The sequence below is a fragment of the Nomia melanderi genome, chromosome 9 (assembly GCF_051020985.1).
Source record: "Nomia melanderi isolate GNS246 chromosome 9, iyNomMela1, whole genome shotgun sequence".
Taxonomy (NCBI): domain Eukaryota; kingdom Metazoa; phylum Arthropoda; class Insecta; order Hymenoptera; family Halictidae; genus Nomia; species Nomia melanderi.
Window position 1 is genome coordinate 15,133,367 of NC_135007.1, and position 18,898 is coordinate 15,152,264.

General features: G+C 54.0%; 1 protein-coding gene across 1 annotated transcript; it reads right to left on the reverse strand.

Moving 5' to 3' along the window:
• Positions 1-8,425: 8,425 nt before the first annotated feature.
• On the reverse strand, positions 8,426-18,868 carry Acsf2 (Acyl-CoA synthetase family member 2). The gene is made up of 8 exons (XM_031989694.2): positions 18,477-18,868; positions 17,878-18,415; positions 16,151-16,334; positions 15,315-15,521; positions 15,087-15,221; positions 13,434-13,547; positions 12,957-13,193; positions 8,426-12,882 (listed from the first exon to the last, which is right to left on the reverse strand). Exons 1-8 carry the CDS (start codon positions 18,634-18,636, stop codon positions 12,556-12,558), a joined length of 1,902 nt encoding a protein of 633 aa, XP_031845554.2. The 5' UTR covers positions 18,637-18,868; the 3' UTR covers positions 8,426-12,555.
• Positions 18,869-18,898: the final 30 nt, after the last annotated feature.

Genomic DNA, 18,898 nt, shown 5'->3' on the forward strand with positions numbered 1-18,898 from the left:
GCTTATCTTAATGTTTCTCGGTGAAATACGGAGCTCTTGATAGCTGGAGGACCTGCATACGAAATTTCGATGATGCATGTATTTTTATTGCTCTGTGAATGCTGCTTCGTGTTAAGATAAGCTGAAGAGAGATGAGAGTAATGTGGAAGACATGTTATCTCTGGTTTCAACTGAATGATCAAGGAAATCGCTTAAGAGAAGGGATCCGAGTGACCCAAATGGAAGCAGACACTTATCCTCGCTCGCATTTTGTACTCCGATCCGCCGAAACAGCGGCGCGTATTAATTCCGTCACGCCGCGAGGCACACGAAGAAAAGCTGCTTTCCGGCGTTCGGCCATCGAGTCATATCCGTGGCGTAGGTACCATGGTTCTCCGCGCGACGGAGGGTTCGGGCAGCTCGCGGCCGGTCCTTCGCGGACCCGTTCGCCGGACGGCCAATAAAATCGCTCGGCCAAGGGGCAATAAAGGAAAATGCCCCTTTCACGGTGCTCGTATATTCGCCGTCGCGTAACCGAGCCGTCTGGGAACGAGCGATCGCCCGGAGAATGGCGGTCGCCGACGGTGCTGGTGGACGTTTAGCGTGTCGTGGCCGGAGGGGAGGGCGGCGGGCGGCGGGGGGCGGAAAAAAGGAAAACGCGAACGATCCGCCCCGCGGGAACGGGAAAGAATGCGCGGAAAACGGGCTGGAAGAGAGAAAGAATCCTAATGTATAGATATAAAGAGCGAGCGCCGGCCGAAAACAGAGGGAAAGAGGGAAAGAGAGGGAGATCCGCTTTGGCCGCGGTGTCGTTAGCAGGCTAATTGGAATCCAATCAGCGCGATTAATCGTTTAACGCGTCCCGGCCACGTATCGGCGGCGGCTGACGGTATTTAGGTATTTAATCGGCGGAGGAGAGGCGGCTCGGTTCGCATGGGCGTGAACGGCCGGCTATATTTCAAGCTGCGCCGGTGGGATCGGGATCCGTATCCTTTGTTTTTCCCCGGCGCCGCAACTGGGCCACGGGAAAACGGGAGAAAAAGGTCTCTCCGCCGCGACGCGGGTCACGAGACCTCTCTCCTCCCCCCTTTCCGCTCTGCGTCAACGGTCCGTCCGTCCACGCGGGAAAACATCTTTCTCCGGCGGCGTGCGTCGCGCCGGAAGAGAGCCCGCCTCCGACGGACGTCGAATTTCGTTCGTTTACTCTGCGGGAAGCCGACGCCGTTTCCCCGGAGCCGCTTTCTCCGCGTTTTTCTCTCTTTCCGCCTCTCCCCGTGTCCGCGGCGCCGCTCTCTCCGCCCCGTTCCAGTTTCCGTCGTCCTTTCTTTCCCGCGGCGCGCCGCTCGTTAATTGAATCTACTTCGTCAGAGCGGCGATGCGCGCCGGGTCACCCGGTTCGCCGTCTCTCTTCCGCTCCCGGTGCACGCGGCTCGCCGAGGCTGGGACCACGGCCGAACGACCGGGCACAGAGCGACAGAGCCGGAGAGCCCGATTTCCCGAAAGCCGCATCGGAAACGCATCGATCCGGCCCGTCCCCGCGGCAAAACCGATCGACCGCCGCGCCGAGGAGCCGGCTAAAGCGGAACGGCCATCGACGGATCGCTCGTCTCTCCTACCGCCTGGTCGGTGTACCGCGTTGCGCCTGGATCACGCGTAATCCGGCCCGCGAGCGGCCAAGCAACCGGATAGTCCCCCGGATTTCGCCCGTGGAAAATACGACGGGATCCGGCCCCTTAACGCTCGACCGTGCCGTAATTTCGGGCTGCCCGGGATTCTTTCCGCCGATCGGCGAAGGCGAGCACTGTATCGGATACTCGCGCCTTGGAACTACGCTGAATGGCGGACCTTTCAGTTGACTCGGATTAGCTGCTCCCTTTACCGATTCCGATGATACCTGGCCCTTCGCGAGTGCGATTTTCGGGAGCGTTCAAAGGTTTCTCCGTTGCGGAATTAAACGGCGAACGCCGGGTTTACGGTGCAATTGTGCGAATGTGCATTACAATCGGCTATTTCGAAGCTAAGAGTTTGAATATCTGCATAAACTTTACTATAGACGATAGAATAAACTGTCGAAGGACTAAGCCTTAACTGACCGAAAGTATTTCAAATTCACTTGCCAAAAAATACCGTACGATGCGGAAACAAGTTCACAGAAGTGACCTAGCACAATGCTTGATTAACCCTTTGCACTCAGGAAGCGACTTCTAGTCGCCAGATGATTTGATACAGGAAAATTAGAAATTTTGGTATTTACCATTAACCATATACTGCACCGATACGTGAAATATTGGAAGGAAATAGCTTTGTTCCGTAATTTATGTGTGATTTCTTGTTAAGTTCATTTTGAAGTATCTTGTCTAATTAGGAAGTATAGAATATTTCAAGCGAACTTTCGAGTGCAAAGGGTTAATTGTTAACATTACAAGAATAACGCTGACAAAAGCAGCAAAATGATTGTTAGCAACATATATCGCTCCGCAAAGAGTTAAAGTAAACTAAGCCATCCGATTCCTCTCGAAAAGCAGAAACTCTTTCAATTCGTCACTCTCCGCAAAGCCCTCAAAGATCATCGGAGTCTAGAAGGTAGTTAACTCCAGAAGCCCCTCCCCGCCGTTCGAAAAGAAGCAGAAGAGACGGCGCAGCGTAGTCGGCGGCTGATGCGCAAATAAACGCGGCACGCGGAAAGTAAGAAGCTGCGTTGATTTGCGAGACTGCGAGGACTCCGCGGCGCGCCCGAACAAAGGGGGTGCAGCGGCGGTGCCGGGAACGGATGGCGTGGAGAACAGAGAGTACAGACGGAGACGCCGCGCGCTGAAAGAGAACACCGGAGCGAGGAAGGAAGAGGCGCGGAGACGAAGAGCCTAGAGCGATTGCCATTTCGTACCTGAGGGTATCGTCGAGCGTTTCAGAGGCGAGGAAAGAAACGACTCCGGGATATGAGGGACGCGGCGGGGGCGGGAGATCGGCCGCCGGAGCCCGGGTAAGTGGCGAACGAGCTGCACCGGCGCGGAGAGGACGGGGGGACAAAGAGAAACGTGGAGTGAAAGAGAGAGAGAGAGAGAAAGCCGGGACTATCGTGGAAGAAAGGCCGGGAAGAACGAGCGTGTATCTGCATATAACCTGGTTTCTCACTCTCGCGGACGCGCTTTTACGCGAGAGAGCGGCTCGCGCGACGGACGGAGCTGGAACGAGCTCCCTTGGGAAGCGGCCAGAGCCCGCTGTACCCCCGCGCGGTTCATCCCGGTGCCCCGGCAGATATCCGCCAGAAGACCGACCACTCTCGAGAGACCGGACTAGTGCTTCTCAAACACAGGCCAGCCGGCCCTTCCATCCTTCATTAACCGGCTTCTCGTTTCCCCGAGCTTACCCCGCTCCGCCGAGAGTTTTCCTCGAGTACACCCACGTGCCACGCAAACGTAAACGCAACGGGATCCGTGGCTCCTTTAAAGCCGACCTGTCGCCCGCCGATCCCTGGACGCTGCCCATTGTCCGGCTAATGCGGCGAGACCGTCTTTCGATCGGGGAGACTGTTAATTACCGGTTTTCCGCGAGACTTCCGAAACTAGTTTTCGAGAGTATGCGGATGAGTGGACGACGGGGCGGATGAAGGCTTGCGACGATGTTTCTTGAGGATTTTTCGAAGGAGTTCGAGATTTTTGAAGATTTTTGGAGATTCCTCTCGTTGGGAAGAGCTGATTGGCAAACGATTCGTGATGGATGGACTGATTTTTGCGTGATAAACGAGGGGAGACTCTTTTTACTCGAGTGCTCGACGTCTTCTTACGGAATGAAATGAAAATTAGGAGCCGCGGAACGTAGGTGTACGTTCTCTGGGATTACCCGTGGGAAACTCTGTGAAAACAGTTCCCCTCGGAGCCGCGACTGGCAAAAACAAAAGGCGAAAAGGGGAGCGCCGAAAAACAAGATAAATCAGCGCGGCCAAAAGCGTGTCCGAAGGCGTCCTCCCTTTTTCAATAAACCGCGCGCGCGCCTCTGGTGTATGTGAACTTTGACCCGGTCACAGGCCCTCTAACCCAGAAACAAAACCAACCCCCCGCGAATTTCATTTTCGTCGGGGAACCGTGAAACGCCGTGACGCGGCGCGATCGATGTCCGATAGTCCGGCGGCGGTGGATCGCGCGGGGGCTGCGGAATCGAATCGCGACCCGTCTGGCCGGCGAAGTCGAGCGAGCGAGCGTCCCGTCGCGACGGGACGGGACGGGACGGGACGCGGGGCTAACGAGCCACGCTTTAATAGGCAAAGTTCCGTTTCGAGTCGTAAAATCGCGACTGCCGGTGACTTTATCGACGCGGCGGCGGGGTGGGCGCGGATGGAAGAGGCGGAAAAGCGAGCGAAGATAGCGGGACAGGGGAAACGGAGCCGCGTAGATCGAACAGAGGGACAGAGAGAGATAAAAAAAAGAGAGAGAGAGAGAGAGAGAGAGAGAGAGAGAGAGAAGGAGACAGAGATAAAGAGAGAAAGGGAGAAAAAGAGACGGGCTCGCTGGATGCGAGAGCCAGCCCAGCAATATCGAGATGAGTTATTGTTCGCGGAGCACAATACGCTCAAATATGGAACGTAGCCGAGAAATTGATAGAAAAAATCCGTACCGGTCTACGGGAAAGGCTTTATTAATTCCGGCCGGGGCGTCTCTGCAAACACGACTCGCCCGAAAACTCGGAACCGCCGCCGCCACCCCCGGAAACCCTCGACCCTCTTGCCGAATGCACGCGCTCTCGCATCCACCCCGACACGCATGGCGGCCGCGTGTGGAAATTGCGGGAGCAACGGCTATTCTACGGCGCGAGGGTAAACACGATCGAAGGGACGACTGAGGCTCGAATCGCATTAACGCGGCGTCTCGTGGAAACTGGGGGCGAGCGATTCTTCTTAGAAGAGACATCCGACTCGTCCGATCGGAACGAAGCTGGCCGGAGGGCAGCCTGATTGCGTCCGCGGATGATTCAAATGTAGCTTGATTCAATAACAGATTATCGTTCGCGAATCGATCGGTAATCTGTAATTGAAATTCAGCTAATCCCGGCGGGCGCTAATTAATAATCGCGGGCGTAGCTTGCGATCGAATGTAAAGTAGTAATTGTAAGGTATAAGATAACCGGGGTTGCATAAACGTGTTCAATCACGCGAATGATTGGATAATAAGAATCTCGATACGAAACATTTATCACTGTAACTGCAGGCGAAAATGACATTTATCCGCCATTATTAAGACAAAGCTGCTCTCGTAAGAAATTTCGAAATCCCTAGGTTTCTGCAACGCAACAGGAAGCGCCTCGAATCTCACGAAACGTTTTCCTACTGTTCGCAACAAATTATAAGTAGCTCTATCCTATCGATAGTTCCAGTGTTAATAATTCCTCCCCCTCGTCCGACACGAAAAGAATAAGCGGCACGGAGCTCTATAGTTCCTCGCGGCAGTCGACGCGTTAGCAAGTTCGCGTACGGAACTTTCAATTCTCGATTCTTCGGAATCGCTCGTCGTCCGTTGCTCTCCGGGAAACTTGGAACGACCGGCGTGTTATCGCAGCGAACCGCCGCACTCGCGCGAGAGAAAGATGTTCCGCCGGCGCTCGGATCGACGCACATCCCCCCGGAGCCTCCATCGCGGCCCCATCGCTGTAAACGTACCCTCAGGCGCGCGCTGGCGAGCGTATAAGCGAGTAGGAGCGACGCTAAACAATGTATCGGGCATTAAATAGACTTAAATCGCTGCGCGGGGTCGCACGGCTCCCCCCGTCTTCGCTCGATCGATACGGGAGAATTCTCCGGCGGCCTCGCAGGGGTGGATCGCGCGCGTATATACATATAAACGCGCCGTGGGGTGAGCCGCAGCCACGAGAAAACGCGGCGACAAAGGGAAATGGAGATGGAAAGAGTGGCAGTAGGGTGAGCCTCGAGCGGGGGACCGCGGTCCCTCGCTCCAAAGCCAGCGGCACGCTTCCACCGGCGACGCGACGCGACGCGACGCGACGTTTGCCTGCGGCGGTGAGGGACGAAGAGGGCAGATCCTGAAAAAAAGGGTCGGAGAAAGAGGAAGAAGAACGTCGGGGACGAATGACTCCTCGTAAATCGATTACGTGGATAGAAAACCCCATGGTTTTCGGTCTCTCGGAGCTGGAGCCGGTCATCCCCCGGCTCCCCTCTGCTTCCGCCCCTCGTCGACGGCCGGGGGAGCTTTAACGTTGCCGTTTGTACCAATGAGACTATCTCCCATCGACGCTTCCGTGGAAAACGCGTCACGTCGAGAGCGACCTGTTAACTGGAGCAACTAAGTAGGTCGGAATAAGTCATTATCCGGCTCTTTCGCAATCATTCCGAGGCACGGTTTCCTTGAGGATTATTATGTTAGTTGTACATTGTGATTATCCGACTTGGGAACTTCGATGAATGTAGTAATTTCTATGATGTGGAGAAGCTTGATGGAAGATTCTCACGCGGAGACTCTCTTAACCCCTTGGCCTATGATTTCTTCAACTCTGATACTACTGTCATTAATAATTTATTGGAAAAAGAGAAAAATAAGCATATTGTATACCTATGTAGTCATTTCTATAACGCAGAGAAGCTTGATGGAAGATTCTCACGCGGAGACTCTTAACCCCTTGGTCTACGATTTCTTCAACTCTGATACTACTGTCATTAATAATTTATTGAAAAAAGAGAAAAATAAGCATATGGTATACCTATGGTTCCTTTTAAGTGTAATAGTTGATTAGAGGAATATTTACTTTGAATTCGAATGAACCGAGTGATATGTATTCGTCGAATCACGTTGAAAATCTTCACGAGTCCATTCGTTGTAGGGCAAGGGGTTAAAGCGTAGAGGCTTTAAACCTACGTAACTCGATTCCAGCGAACGCGAAGGGAAAAGGGAAAGACGCAGAAGACACGGCCTCGTCAAGACAGACCTCCCCCGTCGCTGAACGCGTTACGTCTCCATGCGGAGGGAATATATTCCCGGCGTCCTTCGGGTTTCAAAAACGTTCCGCAACACGCTCGAACGGGCAACAACGGCGGTTGCCAGCGAGGTTCAACGGCGGGCCGGAAACGGAGGATTCGTCATCGCTGCCGCGTCATCCGGAGTCCCCTTTCTCCTCCTCTGGAGTACCCTTTCTTCGTCCATCGCGGCGGAGGCTTTCCTTTTGTCTGCGTTTCCGGCGAGCGTTTCGCCGGCCCGGGGAATTCATTCGTTTTATGGGAACGCGATAATCTTGGTCCCCTCGCGGGACTTCCGTGGCGGGGCCGCGATTCGAGAGGCGAGAAAAACCGGACGACCGGAGAGCCACTCGCCCTGTCCTCTCCTCCCGGATCGTTCTCCGCGTTCTCCATTAAAGCTTCTTCTTCCAGGCGGCTTTTTGCCGCGCGCGCCCGCCCGCCCGCCCGAGACGCGCAACTGAGATTCGTAGCAGCGATTCCATCTGGCCAGCGGGCAAAAAACGCCGACGAGGTTCTACCACCGGCCCGAGGATCCGTTGTTACCTATTTTCCGTCGCGTTATTTCCGGCCGCTCGAGCGACGATCGATCCTCCGGGGACTGGCACCGAACCCGCCGCCGTGGTCGCGGCCTCGAGTGGCCGTTCGCGCTCGTTCTTCGGCGTCGCGATCGTCGGAGGAATAAGTATACATATCGATCCGGCGCGCGTCGCTGGCCGAAGAGTCCGCGTAACCCCGATTCTTCGACGAACGGGAGCCCGCCGTTCCACCACGAGTCGCGGTGGAAAGAAGACACCTGTGACCGATGGCGGTCTAATTGGTTATTATTAGGCTTGTCCCCGGCCGGAGGCAGGTGAGTTGCTTCTTTTCTCCTTTTAAGGGTCCGCCTGATACTGTATGTGGTAATTTTATTGCAGACGCGATTGGTACAGTTCAAGTTTCGTCGTTCGGCTTTGTACGATGGACACTTGTGATTTGTAAGTTGCTTCGCGTGCGAGGCTTGGAGCGTTGTACTTGGATTTTCGTTTGGTATTGTTTGATGTCACGTGGCTGCTGAATTTTCGAATTCTGCGGTTTTGGAAACGGGGTTGTAGAACTCTGGAATTCTAGAACTTTAAAACTCTGCAACTATATCATGGAACTTTATAACTCTAGAACTCTGCGACTTCGTAACCCTAGAACTCCGAAACTCTATAATTCTACAACTTTGAAACTCTAGAACATCATAACGTCGGATTTCCGTTTGTTTCAGTTATTCGATGTAACTCTGTGTCTGCGGAATTTTGGAATTCTTTAACTCTATAACCATAGAGCTTTATAACTCTAGAACTCTGCGACTTCGTAAGCCTAACACTGCGAAACTCTATAATTCTACAACTTTGAAACTCTAGAGCGTCGTCACCCTGGAACTGTACAATTCAAACGATAAATCCTCCAACTCTAGAATATTCTTGAATCGTAGCAACCGCTGCAAGTCATGCTCTAAAAACATCGAGACATCCATTTTATTAATACATTAGTTCGGAAACTCGTTCCCGCGAACGCGTACTACGTGTCTCGAGTATCGTCGACTCATACGTGGGTTTGGTGTCGCAACCGGACGAAATATTCCTCCGTACACGCGCCGGGGAACTCCTTATTACTCATCGCTTTCTCCGCTATCCCGCGACACCACGGTTCATTCTCCGACTACGCGGCCGGATGCTGGAACGTCCTGGAAGGATGAACAACGACGAGCCCGCCAGCCGGCAGCTGATTCTCCACGCTCGCTTGAAAAGGACTCCTCCGTCTGGCGAGTCGCCGGATTGCACGGCGAGTCCCCGGAGTTTCCCTTTTTATTATTAGCTTCTGTCGCCGGTACATGAGCTGGAAACTGTTCGAATTTTTTCCCGCGGACCTCCGGGGATTTTTGATCGTCGGACGTTCGCGCGAGTCGCGAGGAGAGAAATGTCGACGCCGCGATTAGGACGTTAGGAGGGAATTGTCTCGAAAGGAGGGGAGAAAAGAAGAGAAAAAGAGAAAAAATAGAAAGTCGGAGAGGATTTAGCTGCCGCGACGGGAAACGAGAACCTTAATTAACCGCGGTTTCTTGGAATTTGTCTACGCTGAACCGGGATTTGCATAAACGTCCGCAGTCTAATCGTAACGCGATAGAATGCGGTCTCTTATACCTCTTTTCCCTTTTTCGCGCGGTGAATGCCACGAGCGATGAAATATTTCATTTACATACCGGGTTTATAATTCCGCGATGGAAAACTCCCCGGTCCCGCGGGCTGTAAAAACGCGAATTCAATAAAATGATGCGGGGCAAATAAAAGTATATGCTGTCCGGCAAAAACCTCCCCGGCGACCCAGATAAAATTTCGAGAAAAATGATCGTAGGAAACGTCTCCTGTTTACGATCCCGCTGTTTTGATACGGTTCGAACTGCGCTCGAAGCGTTCCGCGCGCTATTAAAAATGAAAGAGCGTTTCGATCTTTAAATAAAACGCACCGTACAACTACCCGTAACTCTCCATCAAAAGCGACCATCGAGAGCACTGGAAACGGACGATCGAGGAGACATCATTGGACGGACGTAAAGAACCGTTTAATCTTTAAACGCGATTTCAGTCTTAACCGCCTCCGCGTCGATTACCTCGCGAACTGTTACTCGAAAACTGACTCTACCGGTACATCGACTGCTACTATGTAGAACCTCGAGTGGCTTACGTGTCACTCGTTCCTCCGTAACAAAGCTAAAAACAAACAACTGTCCTCTATTAAATACCTCGACTCTCGCGTTACTCTACCATCCGCTGAGTCCATCTATAAAACATTCCCATCAGACGTCAGCCGTCGTATCCTAACTGTTTCATCGATTCGGAAGCGGTCGCCAGCAACCGCTACGACTGTCCACGTATTGGATCACGGAAGTAACGTGACCCCTCGAGAACCAGGGGACGGCAAGTGCCCGAGGAACCGAAGACGCGGCCCGCGAGGATGATTTTTCCCGTTGTTCCAGGAAGATCCGCGCGGGCATCGCGATCGCGACCGCGCGCGTCGCTCTCCGGTTTTGTATCGGATTCTCGGGACGACCGCGCGGACCGGTCTCGTATTTCGCACCGGTTTCGCCCTGCTGCGGAGGAGAAGAGACCGCGGCCTCCATTCCGCCGCCGCGCAGAAACCGTTGGATTACGTTTACGCGGTCCGGCTCTTTTATTACAGCGGTTGCGCTTCCCCCGCGCGCCTTTCATCGATCCGGCCGCCGGTTCGAGTGTTTGCCGTGCCCTCGAGCCGGCTGCCATCCGTTTTACTATTTGGATATTGCTGTCGTTACTCCGGACAGAGGGCGAGAGAGAGTAGCGCAGACACGTCCGCGTCCGGGCGAGCTTGCGGGCCGGGTTTTTCGAACTTCCTCCGCGGCGAACCCGCGTAAAAGCATCCCCCGCGAGGAGGAGCGCGGTCCCTGCTAGCTGAAAGAAACCGGAAAGAGGCGAACCAACGCGGCGGGAGGGGCGGGTGGCGGGTGGCGGAACGGGAACGCGGCGATGATGGCGCGCAACTTCGTTTTTAAGTAATTGCCGACCCTTTCGAGAGCTTTCATCGGAACGAAAGGAAAGCGCGCTGCCGCGGAGCCTTCGGTTCGCCAGGCATTCTGGAGTCTCGATTAAGCGATTAAACGAACTCTCCCCTCCGCCGGCCGGTTCCCTCTTTCTCTCTTTCGCTTTTCCACCCTGCCCGCGCCACGCCGCGCCACCGCCATTATTAATTTACCGCCATTCTCCGCTTGCCGCTCTGGAATTTCTTCCCATTCTTTCGATCGCCGCTTCCCCGGCGTCTCGCCGTTCGCCCTTTCGTCTCCCATTTTTCATCGTTCCTCGCGTCGTTCCCCGCGGTCCCATTGTTCGGGCCGCGTCGACCGGCCCGCCCGCCGGAAATCGAGCCGGAACGAAAAGACGAATCGATTACGCGGCCCTCCGAGAAATTTCGAACCGTCCCGCCCTGTCTCTCTGTTCCTCTCCGGGCCTCCGGAGGAAGAGGAGGACGCGTTTCGCCGGCGTCCTCCGGTGCCGTGTCTCGATTTCGATGACAGTTGACAGCTCGTTAGCTACCCCCGGCTTCCTCCGGTGCTCCGAGAGGGGAACGCCGTGCGGTCACGGTCGTCTATTCCGGCTGTCGGGACGGCGCGCACGGCCACCAATTTTCGCGGATAATTTTCCGCGCGAATCTGTCTCCGGCGAATTTACTCCGCTCCACTATCATCCCTTCGTGTACCGCGCTTCCTGCCACCCCTTCCTGTCCCACCCCGACCCCGATGTTTCGTGTCCCGCGCTCGTAGATTCTGGCCGGCCGCCAGAATTAATTTCGCTCCTGAGACAGCCCCGACTACAAGCCATCTCCACGCGGTTTTTGCGGTCTCGCCGGAGATATTTAAAAAGATTTCAACAACACTCGACACGGTGGAAATCACTTTCCCCGTCTCCCCGCAATTCCTTCCGTCCCCGGACGCTTTCGAGGCCGAAACGGTTTCCGGCGACCGCAAAGCTACGTCGCGCGATCCAATCGATGGCTGTCGCCTATCCCGGGTTTGTTCCCATCGACGATCGAGCCACTCCCGTGGCAACAAAAATGCCGAGGGAAGATGACGCGGAGAGGTTGGACAGTGATTTCGTTCGTCCCGATAGACGCCGGAGAAAACGGCAGGTGTTCCGGCGCGGAGCAGCTGCAATCACGACCACCATCTGCCGCGGTAATGCACGCCTCTCCCGAGTCCTCCGGTCTTCGGAGAACCGAGACTGCCCTCCGGCTATCCATCCTCAATTAGACGCCACCTGAAACACGTGCCCGACTCGGAGGATCCGCGGATTTCGATGGCTTCCACCGTCTTTTCGCTCCGCGTCCTCTTTTTCCCCGGTGCCGCGTCAGCGTACACCTTTCCAGCTTCCCCGGCTTCCTTCCCGGTGCGCTTCATTATGCGAAGCTTCCGGCCCCGCGTTGTCATCGATCACCGATCGACGTTTTTCAGCGACATTTGGCGTCCACGACGAGGTTTCCTCGGCGTCGTCGCAAAAACGCGGACGCGTGCTGCGGGAAACGGGAGATCGACCGGAGGTGTCGCATCGCCGCTTGCTCTTTGCGAGCTTCTCCGCGGGGTTTGCTTCGGAAATGTTGTTCTTGGAAGATATATTATCAAAAGGTCCATAAAATTGTACAATATTTTACAATGGACATGATCAAATTATCGACGGAACAATCTCCGCGATGGTAACCGTTTTGCATACGAAGACAGCTCTCTACTTTGCCGAGCCCCCCAATCGTTCTGGCAGTCGTGTGGCGCCATCTTCTGTACTCCGTGTATCGCGCGGTGTATCCTTATCACGGCTATGACCTTTCCAACGATAACACTTTTGATAAACGCGAGTACAGGTCTCAGCTATGTTTAATCTGCGTTACCCTTTTATCTAGGCGGAGATAAGGGGAAATAAATAAAACTACTCCGAAGCTTTCTCCCTGACAAGCTTGATTTGTACTGCACGATCACCGAATACTATCCCGTAATACGTTCGGTATCCCGATGTGCTTTGGTATTGAGCGACGAGGGTCGAGGGTGAATCGAAGGGAAAGGAGTGGGTGGCGATTCAAACCGAGGAAACGCTCGTGGAAAACTCCGGCTCGCTCGGGGCGGCCGGGATCACGCCCTTACGCTCCATTTCCTGCTTCAGCCGGAACTTCTGCACTTTGCCGCTGCCCGTTTTCGGGAACTCGTCGAGGAACTCGACGTAACGCGGTATCTTGAAGTGCGCGATCTTACCCTTGCAGTGGCTCTTAAGCTCCTCCGCGGTGAGCCGCGCGCCCTCCCGGAGACGCACGCACGCGCATATTTCCTCGCCGTAAACGCGGTCGTAAGCGCCGATCACATGCGCCTCCAGCACCATCGGATGCGTCATCAAGAAGTCCTCGACCTCCTGCGGGGAAACGCGATTCATACGGGATAAGAGGAGGCCAAATATCGCAGCCAGTCACGGTAATCCGCGCTCACCTTCGGGAAAATGTTCTCCCCGCCTCTGATCAGCATGTCCTTCAACCTGCCAATTATGTGCCCGTAACCGTCCGGCCGTAGGATGAATTGATCGCCGGTCTTCAGCCAGCCATCTTCCGTTATGGTCTTCGCGGTGTTCTCCTCGTCGCCCCAGTAACCCTTCATGACGTTGTACCCGCGCACGCAGAGCTCGCCGACGGTGCCTAAGGGAACGGTTGCTCCTTTCTGGTCCACCACCTTCGAGAATCATGAAAGTCAAAAGAATTGCCGAAGTGTCACGGATCTGTCCAACTGCTGGAGAGCTGGCGAGAAGCAACGCGAATCTAATTGATCGGTGGACACACCTGTCCTCACACGTACTACCAACACTAACGTGTTGCTCTAGTAATCTACTGGGACTGATCGATGCAACAAGCGACGCGGAGGACTCTCCAGCAGAGGACACGAGTGTCGAAGAAGTGGGCGAAGTTTTCTCACCTTAATCTCCATGTGGCAAGACACATGGCCGACCGTTTTGTCCGTCAACTCCGCGGGCTCGCCGGGTAACGACTGACAAACTACCGCCGTCCCCTCCGTCTGCCCGTAGATCGTCTGGCAACCCATCAAACAAAGGACTGGTATGCAAACCTGCCGGCCGGACTCTTGCTACCCCGACGGACGTAATAAACGCCTGGGGGCCGGGCACCGACACACGCCGGCCGGGACCCGATTTCGCGAAAGGGAACGTTTATTGATCGCGAGACCGAGGAGCGATATTTCTCCTCGCGGAATCGTATTTATGCATACGGACCGAGGAGTTGCTCGGTGCAAGAGATATGTGCATAGATAACGGGCCAGCGCGCGACGCGTTATACACGGCCCTTTCCCTCCGCCGCCACCGCCGCCGCCGAATCAGTGCCTGCCACGTGTGTCGACGACCTTTCGCGCGATACCGGGTCTACGGGCAACCCGAATATATTTCGACAATTACGCCGATAAATGGAAACCGGTCGGCCTCTGTTATTAGCCGCGCCTGTTACTCCGTGTAAACGATCCGGCCGAAAATAAATTCTCACCGGCGGAACGCGTCGCCGTTCGACGCTGACTCGCGCAAAAACCGACGGACGGTTTGCATACCGGATCCCGCGAGCCATTGTCCGCGGCTGATGTATTCCATTGCCGTTCGATGACTTGTGCCCTGTGTATCGGCGGTCGACGGTCGTAGCTTACTTTGCCTTCCTGATAGTTCCATTTAACGCTAGAACTATCGAGCATTTAACTTTTGCACTCGAGAGGTGACTCTCAGTCACCACTAAATTTGACACAGCAAAATTATAATCTTATGTGTAACACTGTGGTTCGTATACTGTATCGAAATGCGACGTATTGAAATAAAATAGCTGTGATTCTTAACACGTTGAATGCCACGCGATTCCATGGAGCAAAATACACAAAACGGAAAAAATATATTATTAAGTCATTTGATTGAATTCCATTATTATTACTGCACGTTCGTGTAGTCGAATGTCACTGCATTGGGTAGCGTTATTTATAATATAGAATTGTTTCCAAATAATCGTCGTTTAATTGAATGAACCATAGTAATCGGATTTGGTTGGCGGTCACCGGTGACCCCCATGGCATTCAACGTGTTAATTTACGTACGTTTTCTCGTTTGTTAGTGTCGAAGAACGTCGTTTACATCTGATTGTGAAATACTGCAGATTTCTAGTGAAAAACTCTCGAGTGCAAAGAGTTAATACGACTGATATATGATGCTTATAAAAACTGTGACAGTAGATTGTTCTCAGTTTCTTCAGAGATTCGTTACAGTATTCAAGTGGAATTCTCAAGATCATCTCGAGTATTGAATGCTTCTATCAATAATTGCGGAAGCGGCAAATAAAAACCGGTTCTTTTCACCGATACGCTAGTTCTAGTGTCAATTAGACGATTACGTCTTCGGAAGGTTGAATCATTGAAAGATTAGATTAGATTAAATTAGAATTGATCGATTGCTCGAGGATTTGTAAGCACGTTCGCCGGCGTTCTCGGTGGCATCGGCGGCCACGAGGAATACGCGTGTAGTTAGCGAAATAATGGGAACGGATCATCTTAGGGACGATTTAACACGGCGAGATCGTTGATTACCTTCATCTTGTCGAAATGAAAACACTCCCGTACCCTCCTGAAGAGCTCCGGCGCGGCAGGGGCTCCCCCGGTGACCCCGGAGAACAGCCTTATTGGCGGAGGCTGGAGCCGTTGATGGGCGTCGAGAAGATTGATCTAACGCAAACGGTTTCGCGTCTTATTTGAACAGGGCCAACGAGAATTTTATTGCCTCCTCGTAAAGGCGACGCGGAGTCGTCGGTTTCTTACCCACATCGTCGGCGTCCCATAAGTGATCTCGCATTTCTCCTTCAGCATCGCCTCTATCGACTTGACCGGGTTGAACGAGGGCGACTCCAGCACGATGCTGGAACCGGATTGAAGCATCACCAGGCTCTTAATGATGGCGAACACGTGGAAGAACGGGACGTTCAGGCACGCCTTATGCTCCGCTCGAATCTCCGATCTTTCTAAGACCTAATAAACCAGGGAATGGAAAGTAAATTGCAGTTATCGCGTGATATTCGATAACCGAATCATTGGGAGATGGAACTACCAAATAGACGCCGAAGATCTTTTTACCCTCGAATGGAAAACTGAGGTTGCCGTCGAATCGAACGGTGTATGAGAATCCTAATAGAAAACGAAAGGAGCGCTCGTCTAATGAATCGGTGATCTTCAATCCTCTAATAGGGAAAGATATAATTAAGTACGTAACATTTAAGTACTACAAGTTTACCTATCCAGAGTCTTCTAGAGGATGATAAATCAATAGTACTTTACCAGTTAGGTACGACAGCGACGACCAGATGCAAAATCGATAATCATTAACTTAACAAGTATCTTACAGCTAGAGTATCAAGGTATCCACAAAGCACAAAGTACCTAGAATTTAAATGCCACAAGTATAACATTTAACTACCCGTAGTCTCCTAGGGGATGACAATTCCGAGAATCACTGAATGAAGTGGTATCGAACTATCGACAGTGCTTCACCGGTTAGGTCCAAACGCAAAATCGATAATCATTAACTTAACAAGTATCTTGGAATACCAAGGTACCCAGCCAGCATCCTACATTCTCGACGCATCCGCGAACTCTCTTACCTGTCGCGAATTATTCACCACGGATCTATGCGTCAACAGCGCCGCCTTCGGTCTCCCAGTGGTTCCCGACGTGAACAGTATGGCACACTCGTCGGAACACGACACCGCGTCCTGTTCCGCGGCGATCGCCTCGACCTCGATCCTCGCCGCGAGCTCCTCCACGTCGCAGTACCGTCGAGTGCCCCTGCGAAGATCCACGGGCGTGAGATCGATCGGCCGGCGCGTGTATCGAAGCTTAAGTTCGGAAACGGCCGGGGTAGCGCGCGCCGGCCGCAGCCATTAACCTAATTGCGCGTCACGGTGATTCCGTTCACGGCGGCGGGGCGATTATTAATCAAATCGGGCCGGATGATCGGGCGAAAGTTGGAGAAATTACGAGTCCGCCGGGGTTGGAAATAGATTGGCCGGATGGGCGAGCTCCGGACGATCAATCGGATCGCAGGTGCCGCGAGCGGGCCTCGAGCCGCTGAAAGACGGGCGCCGCGTTTTTAGGAAATTGCCGCTGCACTACGAGTAATTTGTTCCCGCTCGCGCCTTCCACCCGCAATCCGTTCCGCGACACGTGCTGCCCGGGGGATCGCCGAGACGCCGAAACGGCGAACCGGGGTCCGTCAGCTGGCAGCGATTTGCCGGGGCGCGAGGTTGCATGCCGCAGATCGCGGCAATTACACCGAGCACGGCCGATTATCGCGGTCAACAGGCTACGTGTCCGTTTAAGGGGATCGTGTACTTCGAAAGCCGCCTCGAGAAGTTTCCGAGAGCTCGCTATCGGAATTTCAAACTCGTTCATCTCGGCGAGCAAGCTGCTCGAGATACTTTTATCGTGACGCAGTAATTTAATCTACTTTCACAAGGACGATTGATATTCTCCATTCACCGAGGCGATAAATCCGTTCGAGATGTACCGGATTTACCCTCCGACTGCGGCGGACTTTGAACCGTGCCATACGGCAGCGATTTAGTCGTGTACGGGAATGAAAACTTTTCGAGTAATATTTTTAACCGTCCACGGTGCTGTAAGAGCAATCTCTTTGAACGTCTATGTAACAAGCGCGAGTTTCCCGAGTGTCGATGGCAGTCGACTAGTTCAGCGCGAAGGATACCATTCCGCTCGGCCGGTTGTAGAGCAGCGCAGAAACCGAGGAGACGCGAAAGGGAAAGCGCGCTGGATCACGCGGAACGTTTACACGACAATAAAACCGCGACGCAGTGATTAACCCGTCCTGGACGTGCCCGGGTACACGGGCTACGCGTCGACGGTGGCCGACGGGCACGCCGTTGCACGCGATATTCATGACTCACGGGACCGCGGCCGAGCGGAGAACGATCGAGCGGCGGCGAGCGGCCAGCCGGCGAATACATTAAAACTGGCCGCGGCGCGATCGACCTCGCCCGATCCGGACTTATCAGGAGAAACGGCCTTTCGCTCTGCGACGAATTTACCTTCCGCGGAGGGTCGGCCGCGTTCCCAGCTCCCCCCGGCCCCCGCGATGGCCCGATACGGCCGCGTTTCCTAAGGACGAAGGATTTACTGGTGACTCCGTCCCGCTATCGACCCGCCCTAGCCGGATATCCAAGAGTTATCGCGCGGCGTCCCCGTCCCCTCGCTCGAATTAGACAGAATTCCAAGGGGACGCGTTTATATCATTCGCGGGAGATAAACGGCCGATCCGGAGCCGGCTCGTTTCGGATCTTTCGGAGTGTTTCGCGCTCGAACGGTTCCTTACGCCACGTGATCCCTCGACGCGATGATTATGTGCTCGAAATTCGGGCAGGACTGCTTCGCCTGCAGCAGCATGCTCGGGTAATCCTGCGTCTTGAACCTGTCCGGCGATATCACCGCTTTGATGCCCACCTTCTCCAGGCAGTACGTCATCTCGCCCAATTGGTACGCCGAGTTCAGGGGCACGCAGATGAAGCCGGCTCTGAGGCAGGCCCAGAAGGTTGTCAGCCACTCCGCGGTGTTCGGACTCCATATACCCACGCGATCGCCCTTCCTCAGGCCCAGCTTCTTCAGACCCGCCGCGAATCTGTCCGCGCGTCGCAGCAGCTGCGAGAACGTTAGACGAACGTTTTGGTCGACGGAGATCAGGCACTCTTTGTCCGGCCATCTCTCCGACGCGGTGTCCATCAGTTGTCCCACGGTGACGTCTATCAGCGGCACGCTGCCTCCGTTCGAGATGTACGACAAGTTCTTCCCGGGCCCGTGATTGAATCGCCTCTGTCGCATGGAAACGTGACGCAACTCCGAGGCTCCGGCGCGATCTGCATGAGAAGTTAAATAAGTTTATGTAACTTTCGCGATTTCCGCGGGTCGAGCACTCACCGCGCGACTGTCCCGATGCCAAGGCGCGTCCATGAAAGTGGTAGCTGGTGCCCGCGGGCAAGGCTCTGCTGGCGAACGTGCGCAGCATTTCTTTGGCGGAGCTGTTTACTCGACGTCCCGTTGTCCCGAATGCTGGATACAAGACTTCGAACGACAACATCAAGCGCCCGCGATTCGCTGTTTACAACGCGCGGCCCGTTGATTTGCTCGCATGCGACACGCTGTGCGATCCGAACGTCAGCCGGCCGTCAACTATCGAGCGCCGCATCGACCACGTTCGGCTGATTCGCCGACGACAGGCGTATGTATATATATACGTAGTGTCAGACTCTTGTACAATCGGCTGTGATTGTTGATAAGTGCTTCTGACACCATCAGCGCCGTTAATGAATGCGATGTACAGATCAAGGCTAGCCACTGCT

Coding starts and splice junctions, on each gene's coding strand:
- Acsf2 (XM_031989694.2), bottom strand. CDS start 18,636: ATGTTGTCGTTCGAAGTCTTGTATCCAGCATTCGGGACAACGGGACGT. Junction 15,222..15,314: donor ATGGGACGCCGACGATGTGG/GTAAGAAACCGA, acceptor CGTTTGCGTTAG/ATCAATCTTCTCGACGCCCA. Junction 13,548..15,086: donor TTCATTTCGACAAGATGAAG/GTAATCAACGAT, acceptor ATGGGTTGCCAG/ACGATCTACGGGCAGACGGA.